The 9460-nt window shown below is 35.4% G+C and overlaps 1 protein-coding gene across 1 annotated transcript in view; it reads left to right on the forward strand.

Annotated features, from left to right (window-relative positions):
- SYT10 (synaptotagmin 10) overlaps positions 1-8939 on the forward strand; it is an 80328-nt gene extending 71389 nt beyond the window's left edge. Inside the window, exons 5-7 of the mRNA XM_007943157.2 lie at positions 3546-3717; positions 6681-6810; positions 8868-8939. Coding sequence (XP_007941348.1) covers positions 3546-3717; positions 6681-6810; positions 8868-8939 — 374 coding nt within the window. The remainder of the gene's footprint in view (positions 1-3545; positions 3718-6680; positions 6811-8867) is intronic.
- Positions 8940-9460: the final 521 nt, after the last annotated feature.

The raw sequence follows: 9460 nt of genomic DNA on the forward strand, positions 1-9460 counted from the left end.
TATATATATATTATGTATAACAACTTTGGTACAGCTCTGTAGAAGAAAAATGATAAAGGCTATATAGGAAGGTCAATAAGCATTCATGAATTAAAACAGAAATAAAGAATAGCTGTGGATACATATATGTATGTGTGTGTGTATATGTATATGTCATTTTGGAAGGAAGAATCCTATAAATCTGTGGCTCTTTGGAACAAAACAGAAAAAATAGGTAAATTTCCATTACATAAAGAAAAGGATAATCTGTAAGTTCTGACGTGGAAAGAGCTCTACCAAACAAAAACAAAACAAAACCCGCTGCTGTGGAGTCAGATCCAACTCATAACGACCCCTCCGTGGGTTTCCGAAGCAGTATCACTAAAGAAATAGATTGCCCAACCTTCCTTCCAAGGAGTGGCTGGTGAGTTTGAACCACCAGCCTTCTAGTTAGCAATCAAATGCCCTAGGCATTATGCCACCAGAGCTCCTGGAAAGAGCTCTAGGATATATTAAATGAAAAAAAAAAAGTGCAAAAATAAATGTGGATATTATGCACCCTTCTGTAAGAATGGGGAATTTTAGAATATATATTTATACTGCTAATATTTGCACAAAGAAATACTGAAGTGATACACAAAAATAAAAGGTGGGGAAGAATGAAGACAGCTGAGAGGGAGACTTTTCATTGTACCTCTTTCCCTATTATTTTGATTTTTGCACTACGTCATGAATTCCCTATTATTTCTTTAAAATTTTCAATACTTACGTAGAGCATCCCCTTATATAACCTTTATATTCATACATAAAGATAGAACAGCAAGTACGTCCCACATTTATTTTGTGAAAATAGCTTGGGCAGTAAATGTTGAAGAACTTAAGATAAACAGTGTACTCTGTAAATTATTGTTTATTCTACTCTTTCTGCTATGTATCAAAAGAGATCAAATTTTGAGACAAGCAAACAACATCAAAGTTGTAATTACGTGTAAGATTACTTTTTATTTATATGAAGTTTTTCATTGGAGATGCATATGCTCTGAGAGCACCACCTCATTAATTCTCACAACAGTCTTGTGAATCAACTAAAGAGCCAGTAAATTATCCTTGTCACAGTAGAGAAATGTGGTCAGAGGCATTATAGAGGTAGGAAAGAATAAATCATGTCTCCTTCTCATTGCTAATGAAAAGGCCTAGGCCTGGGGGCTCATGAACAAAAATGTAGCAAGAAAAGTGAGCTTTGTCCTTAAAATATGCATCATATTATTAAAAAATTTAAAAATAAATGGAAAACAGACATTGATCATTGCACTTTTGCTTTCTTTTCCTCTACATGTCCTATTTTTAGCCAAAAAAATGAATTTCCCCCTTCGATGGAAATGCTAATGAAATATACAGATACCTCTTTCTCGAAGGTATTAATCTGTTAAAATTAATTAATATTTCCATTATATTGGCTTAATTGAAGGAAATTAAATTTATTTATACATAAGTGGAAATGGAGAAGAGAGGTAGTGTGGTACAGTTGGAGGGTTGCCAGAATGAAAGGAATGTTGAAGAAGATACAGCAGATTTTTTAACCATCTAGCATGCTAACCCCAATGCCAACACCCCTTCAAAAACCTTGCCTTCCTGTTAATAACAAGTTTCTAAAGTAAGGCTTTTCAGAAATTTGTAATACTGTATAATTTTCTGTAAAAACTGTAAGTTTTTCTACCTAAGGTAGTAGGGGTCAGAGAATGGGGACCAAGTTAACTGAAGGCAAAACTTATTACCAATTATTTGATCTTTTTGGCTGTGTAAAAATACGGCCCAAGTAAATTTTTCTCTTTTGAGATGGCAACAGGTAGCCAGTATCATATCAGAAGCCTACCTTGTTAATCTATCGTAAAAGCAAATGTTATCTTTTTTTTTTAATCATAAAATAAAAAACTCACGGCCATCGAGTTGATTCTAACTCATAGCGAACCCCATTAGGTTTCTGAGGTGGTAAATTTTTACAGAAGTAGATTGCCTCATCTTCCTTCCATGCAGCAGCTGGTGGGCTTGAACTGACAAACTTCTGGTTAGCATTCAAATGTCTTAGGCACCACACCATCAAAACTCCTTTATTTTTTTTCATTTACTGGTATGTATTAATAAATTATTTGTATCAATTTCTTCAGCCTGAACTTCTAATCAAGTATCAACATCATGACTGTAAAATAGTACCTCGGATGTTATAGGCTTTTCTAACAATTGAAAGAAATTCCAATTTTATTTAAATTTTTGCATTGTAATTTCTATTCAAAGGAGCTTTGGTAATCCAGCAGTTACTAAAGTGCTTGGCTGCTAACAAAAAGCTTGGTGGTTTGAATCTACCAGCCTCTCTGCAGGAAAAACATATGGCAATCTGCTTCCATAAATATTTGTTTTTGTTGTTGTTACGTGCCATCAAGTCAGATCTGACTCATAGCGACCCCTCCTTGGGTTTCCGAAGCGGTATCACTACGGAAGTAGGTTGCCTAAACTTCCTTCTGAGGAGTGGCTGGCGGGTTTGAACTGCCAGGCTTCTGGTTAGCAATCAAATGCCATAGGCACTACGCTACCAGCCTTGGAAACCCAATGTGGCTGTTCTATTCTGCCCTGTAGGGTCACTATGAGTTGGAATCAACTCACTGGCAACAGGCATCAGTAATTTCTATTCACTGTGAGCATATATACTTGTCTAGGGAAAATGTTGGTAAGTCTTTCACATTAGTCTTCTTACTCTACATTATTTTGAAGAAGATTCATCCTAAGGCATTTGACTGCTAATCAGAAGGCTGGCAGCTCAAACCCACCAGCCACTCCTCAGAAGAAAGTTTGAGCAATCTACTTCCGTAGTGATAGTGCCTCGGAAACCCAAGGAGGGGTCTCTATGAGTCTGATCCAACTCGGTGTCAGTGACTTTGGGTTTTTTTTGGGGGGGAAGGGGGATCATAATACAGTTATTCTTATTTGTTGGGGTTTTATTTCCTCAAAATAAGTTCTATTAAAATGTGTTCCCCCACACACGTACAAAAACAACCACTGCCATCAAATTGATTCTGACTCATAACAACCCTAAAGGACAGAGTAGAACTGTCCACAGGGTTTCCAACTCTGTCAAACTTTATGGAAACAGATGGCCTCATCTTTCTGCCATGGAGCAACTGGTGGATTTGAACTACCTACCTTTATTGGTAACAACCAAATGCTTTAACTATTGCACTACCAGAGTTCCTTAATAGCTGTGTCCAAATACCTGTCTAAAAGACACATTACAGTTTCAGACTGGCTTTTGATAAACTAGTGGGTTTCTCTCTTGTATGAAAAACAGTGAGATCAAGTTTTTGAGTTCATTTAAGATCAATTGCTTACATTTAAAATAAGGAAGTCTTAGCAAATTGGCCTAAATTAGTAATCTGTACTTAATAGTGGTAATACCAAAAGATTTCATATATCCTTTTTCTTATTTAGTAAAAATTAAATCAAGCCAAAGTTTGGTTTAGTTTAATTAACTACAGTTTTATTTATGTTTCTATTATTACTTTCATTTTAATTAGATCCTTATGTCAAAGTATCTCTGATGTGTGAAGGTCGAAGATTGAAAAAGAGAAAGACAACTACAAAGAAAAACACTCTAAACCCTGTGTACAATGAGGCTATTATTTTTGATATCCCTCCAGAGAACGTGGACCAGGTCAGCCTCTCCATCGCGGTCATGGATTATGATAGGTAAGGGCATCTCTCTCGTGACTGAGTGATGTTATTATTGTTAAGTTGCCATCCAATTGATTCCCAATCATGGCAACCTCATGACCCCACATGTGCAGAGTAGAACTGTCACCCATACGGTTTCAAGGCTGTAGCCTTCTGAAGCACTTCTGGGTAGATCTGAAACATCACCTTTTTGCTTAGTAAACCAGCTCTTAACCATTTGAGTTACCCAGAAACCCTTCACTAAGTGACATGGAGGCAGAATTTCATTTTCAAGTGTTTTACTGCTACAAAACATTTTAACCAACATTGCAGGAATAAAAATGATTGTTCTGTTATAGTATTTTTTTTTCTTTTTCAAAAGAAGATATTCTTAAATTAAAAGACTAAAAGACAGGATAGTTGGACCAGTGAAAAGAATAGTATGGAAGCAGTACTGAATTAAGTATAGAAAACATTGGTGAAGTGTTCTTAGAGCAACAACAGGGATTACAAACAGCAGTGTGTTTTCCCAACTGTGCTAAATTTCTCATCTTGATTCTTGACCAAGCTCTATCATTGAGTGGCTTTGTAAAAGGACAAGTTACCTAACTTTTCACATCTGTAACATATCAGCATAACCTAAAATCATAAACAGGAAATATTTAGAGTATAAGATGAATAGTGGCCAAAGGGATACAACTCTAATGTTTTCACATTAATGTTAAAACACTGCCTTGTGATACTGTTCTTCCAGCTCACACACTTCCCCTTTCATAGAATAAGCCAAAACTATCCAGTCCCTTGATTGCCCTTGTCTGGATAAAACGGGTGCCTGCTCTGTGTTATCCAGTCCATGTATCTAATGTTACCCATGTTTCCCAGCCCTGCTCATGTCAACCCTTTATTAAATCTTTCTAGATTTACCTCTTCTTCTTCTGAGCTCTGTCCCACTATATATTCATACCTCTTATTTAATATATCTTAATATATATTTTTCTTACTGGTTTGCTTTTTACATTTATAAACCCTTTGGAAAAGAGTATTATATATTTAATTGACAAAATTATTGGGGCTCTGGTAGCATAGTGCATAAGGCATTTTGACTGCTAACCAGAAGGTTGGCTGTTGAAACCCACCAGCCACTCCTCAGAAGGAAGGTTGGGCAATCTACTTCCGTAGTGATACTACCTCAGAAACCCAAGGAGGGGTCACTATGAGTCGGAGCTGACTCAATGGCAAAACAACAACATTATCACCACCTGGACCAGTGCCTTACTACACTTATTTTATTCTAATGATGACAAAGATGGTACAGAATACACATATACAAATACACAAAAAGAATGCCCATTTTATAATATCATGAAAAGGGGAGTAACCAGGACCCTAGAACCTAGGAAAATATGCTACCCTCTGGTTTAGAGCTATCAAAGCTTAGCACTGAAGCACTGAAAAATAAAATTATTTACATCATCTATTTGAAATTCATTTGTATAAAGGTCTAAAAATCTGACTGCAGATTGTATGTGTGTATGTGTATGCATAGTGAGAGAAATTTTTAATTAGTTAAAATGTCAAACTTCACAAATGCCATTAGTGTTTTTATCAGCAGTCTTTGTCCTACTTTACCTACTGAGTCCTTACAGCACAGACTGAAGGTAGATACAATTGAACATCTGCTCCCATAATTTTAGGGAAATGGATCTTGATGACAAATAAAACAGAAAGTTAAAAAATTTTGATTTCTAAAAATCTATGCTTGTTTGTGAAACTTCACTCTGAAGAAAGTAATACTAAACATGTTATCTCTAGATCAGCAGCAGGAAAAAAGTTATGAAATATCCTAAAATCTTCTCAAAAATCTTTTCAGAAGTGTCTGTCAAACTAATGATAAAGAAACACTCTTAAATTCCTTTTGTTCTTGAGAGGCAATTTACCACTTGCATTCTTGGATCAAGTGCCTGGATTCAAATCCTATCTCTGCCTCTCAGTAGGTATGTAAAGTCAGGTCACTTCCTTCACTTCCACTTGCTTAGATTCTGTATCTATACAATGAGATGATGATAATGATGCTGAAGTCATGGTGTAAGGATTAAGTGGGTCAGTACATTTAAATTACTTAATCAGTGTCTGGCCCATAAAAAGCTCTCAAAGATATTAGTTACTATTTTGATTTGTTGCTGCAAAAACAGGGCATGATAGAAAAATAAGAATGTTATCCAGTATGCTCTACTGCTATGATATATTAAATCAAAGTCTGTGGTACTGAAAATAGCTCTTCCCTGTCTAATTGCCTTATGAGTAGGAATGCACATATCATTTAAACCAAAAAAAAAAAAAAACCTCACTGCTGTCGAGTCAGAGCCCACTCATAGCAAACCCCACTTGGGTTTCCAAGGCGGTGTCACTCTGGAAGTAGATTGCCCAACCTTCCTTCCAAGGAATGGCTGATGGGTTTGAACCTTCAGCCTTGTAGGTAGCAGTCAAGCTTAGGCACTATGCTACCACAGCTCCTATGTATCATTTAAATATGGTCATTTATACAAAAAAAAAAAAAAAAACCCTGGGTATTGTGTTCTTGGTTGGAAATCTAAACATCATTATGTAACAGTAAGCCTGTGGAACAAATAAGGTTTTATTTATGTCACTTAAATTTAATACTACTTTCAAGAAAGAAAATCATCATGAAAATAAGGACACACTGGCATTTCCATTCACACTATTATTATTATGAAAATGTGCTCAAATTACAGAGCACTAAATTGGTTTTTGGGTACTTTTTATACAGATTCACTTTTAAATTATGGTCCTGGTTAGTACAATTTACTTAAGATTTTTCACTTGACCTGAGGAAGTTTAATCTACAAAATCAGGTAAAATCTGTACCAAAGACAGGTACGGATTTAATCACATGAGGATAATAGTCTACTAAGATGTGTGAACTCTTATTTATCTTTGAATGTCTGAAATGAACGTATATAATATTCTGTGAATCATAGGGTAGGACACAATGAGGTCATAGGAGTGTGTAGAACAGGACTGGATGCTGAGGGTCTTGGGCGGGACCACTGGAATGAAATGCTGACCTATCATCGGAAACCAATAACCCACTGGCATCCCTTGGTGGAGGTAAGCCCTGTGATTTCCTGACATGTACTCTCTTTGTTATCTTGTTTGCTTAAATATTATTTGCTAACATTTATCTGAAATTTTATTCTTTTACATATCTATCTTTCTTTCTATCATCTATCTATCTTTTTAAACCAGACATTGCTCTTGCTCTTGTTCCACAGTCTTTAATGTCTGATACTCAGAGTTCTATTTCCCTTGTCGGATTTTGAACATCACTAGACTTTCTGACTTTTATCTTCCTTTGGACAATAAGCCCATAAAAACAGAAACGCTGTTATTTTCTTTGCACAGCCTGAAAACATACCTCAATGAGTGGTGGAGCAATCTAGTAAATTGATTACTAACTGGAAATTAATGTGGCTACTTCTCTTTTGTGAAAATAGCCACGTAACATAAAGTTCTCCAGAATCTCTAAATAGAGATACTGTTACCAAATGCAACTCTTTTGTGTAAGGTGACAGGTATATCTCCCCCAACTCTGGTCAGAAAGTAAAACTACTCACAGATTTTTAAAATATTGGGGCCTCACCTTGCCTGAGTTTAAAGTTGGGCTGTGCTGTCTGATTACATATTGTGGAGCCATGGGCAAGTTATTTAACCTCTGAAAGTTTCTGCTAGTATTCCATCTCAAACCAAACTCATTGCTATCGAGCTGATTTCAACTCATAGTGATCCCCACTGGGTTTCCAAGGCTGCAAGTCTTTACAGAAGCAGACCACTTCATCTTTATTCCATGGAGTGGCTGGTGGGTTCAAACCACCAACCTTTTGGTTAGAGGACAAATGCCTTAACCACTACAACACCAGAGCTCTTTTCATAATATTAATACATTCATAGTATAAAACTAAACAATATACTAATTATGAAGTGCTTAACAAAGAGTATGGCACAATGCTAGTTATTATTATAACTACTATTAATAGTTTAATAACCAGAGGAAGTATCAACATGCCTTTTTGCATGTTAATTTGCAGTTTACTCATTACACAACGCTGCTAGGTTGAATGGCTTTCTCTCCCAAAGACAACTGCTGGAGCCCTTTGAAGACTCACAAAGTAAGTCACTTATATGACCTGATTAACTGAGAGATAGGTAACACAAAAGGATGATTACTAGGTGATGGATTTTATGTGATTCAGTAAAAAAAATAGTTACAATAAACATGTAGCAAATGAATGATACATCTTCCTCTGTAAGTGGGTAAGATTCTATCTACTTCTAGTTCTGGTGTTAGCCACTGGTTTATAAGGCAGAAACAGCAACAACACTAAATGTCAGTGGACCTATGTTCTATTCTCAGCTTAGTCACAAAAAAGGGTGACATTGGCTGTGTTACACAGTATATCGTAGTGAAAGTTGGATGAATACTGCATTGCATGCTCAGACAATGGGAGTTGAAGTGTCCGAAGATATCTATTTATATGAATGTCCAAATATTTACCTAACTTCATCATTTAATGAAAATCACAAAAGATACAGATGCACAAATGCACATTCACAGACACTTACAAATGCACATTCACAGAGTTTATTCCCCAAATGTGTTTTGGAAAAATAGACACATGCATTCTCTGAATAGCTTAATATATCTCAGGAAAGTTGCATTTCATTTCAATAATGCATTATTTAAAGTATTTTCAGGCCCTCTCCTCTCTTTAATTGCCTCTATAAAAATCACCTCCTACCTTGCAGCAAGTGACACATAGTCTCTTGTGTCCAGAACATGTTCATCACTTAGCTAGCAATTGTCCCAGCAGAGTAAGCCATTAATTATTTTATAAAAAGAACTGAAAATTGTCATAAAATGTGAACCCAGTCTGTAATTATAAATAGTTGTCTATGTGGTGATGCCCCGTATACATCTCTACAAGGTATCTGTGTTATCTCATGCTGCTTCAGAAAGTAAGTTCTGAAGGGCAAAGGGAGTTATGTATATCTTCTATTTAAAGATTTGCATATAATAGTTTAATATTCATTATTCAAAGGTAACAACAATTAGCTACTTTATTCTTGTTTTGCCCTAGATCATATATTTTGAAATTATTGTTTTTCAGTTACCTGGCCGGGCGACCAGTTTTGACAGTCAAGGATCCTGTTCTTCTCCCAAACCACCTTCCACACCATAATGCCTCCAGAATGACACCACTGTAATAAAGATGTAAGACCGTGTGCTCACCAAATCAGCAAAAAGAAAAGTGGAGGGTCTGACTTCCCTATTTAAAAGGTATCAATGGTAATCAATAAACTCGATGTGTAATTTTTTCACTAAGTTTTGTTGTCTGTTAATTATATTTGAATATCTTAATACATTTTACTTGAACATAACTAGTTCTTATTTATATGTCATTTTATCCATAAATTATGTTATATGCATATTAGTACAGAGTGTTTTAATAAGTTGTATTTCTTTTGCATAAGCAAGTAAACTTTTTTTAAAAGAATCAATATTTATGTAAAATTAAATATACTTCATGCTGCTGTTGTATAAAGTAGCCCATGTCGTAACTGTATGGTTTTGATTTTCTTAGACATATATTCATTTCCAACTGTATACATGGTTCTATATAAAATTTAATGAAAATTTTGAACTCACAGTGTTAAATCCATGAACAATCAAGTTAAATGTTACTTATCTGATAATAATTTC

The sequence above is a fragment of the Orycteropus afer genome, unplaced genomic scaffold, assembly GCF_000298275.1.
Source record: "Orycteropus afer afer isolate SDZICR_OR568_19922 unplaced genomic scaffold, OryAfe1.0 scaffold00100, whole genome shotgun sequence".
In the NCBI taxonomy this organism is placed as follows: Eukaryota; Metazoa; Chordata; class Mammalia; order Tubulidentata; family Orycteropodidae; genus Orycteropus; species Orycteropus afer.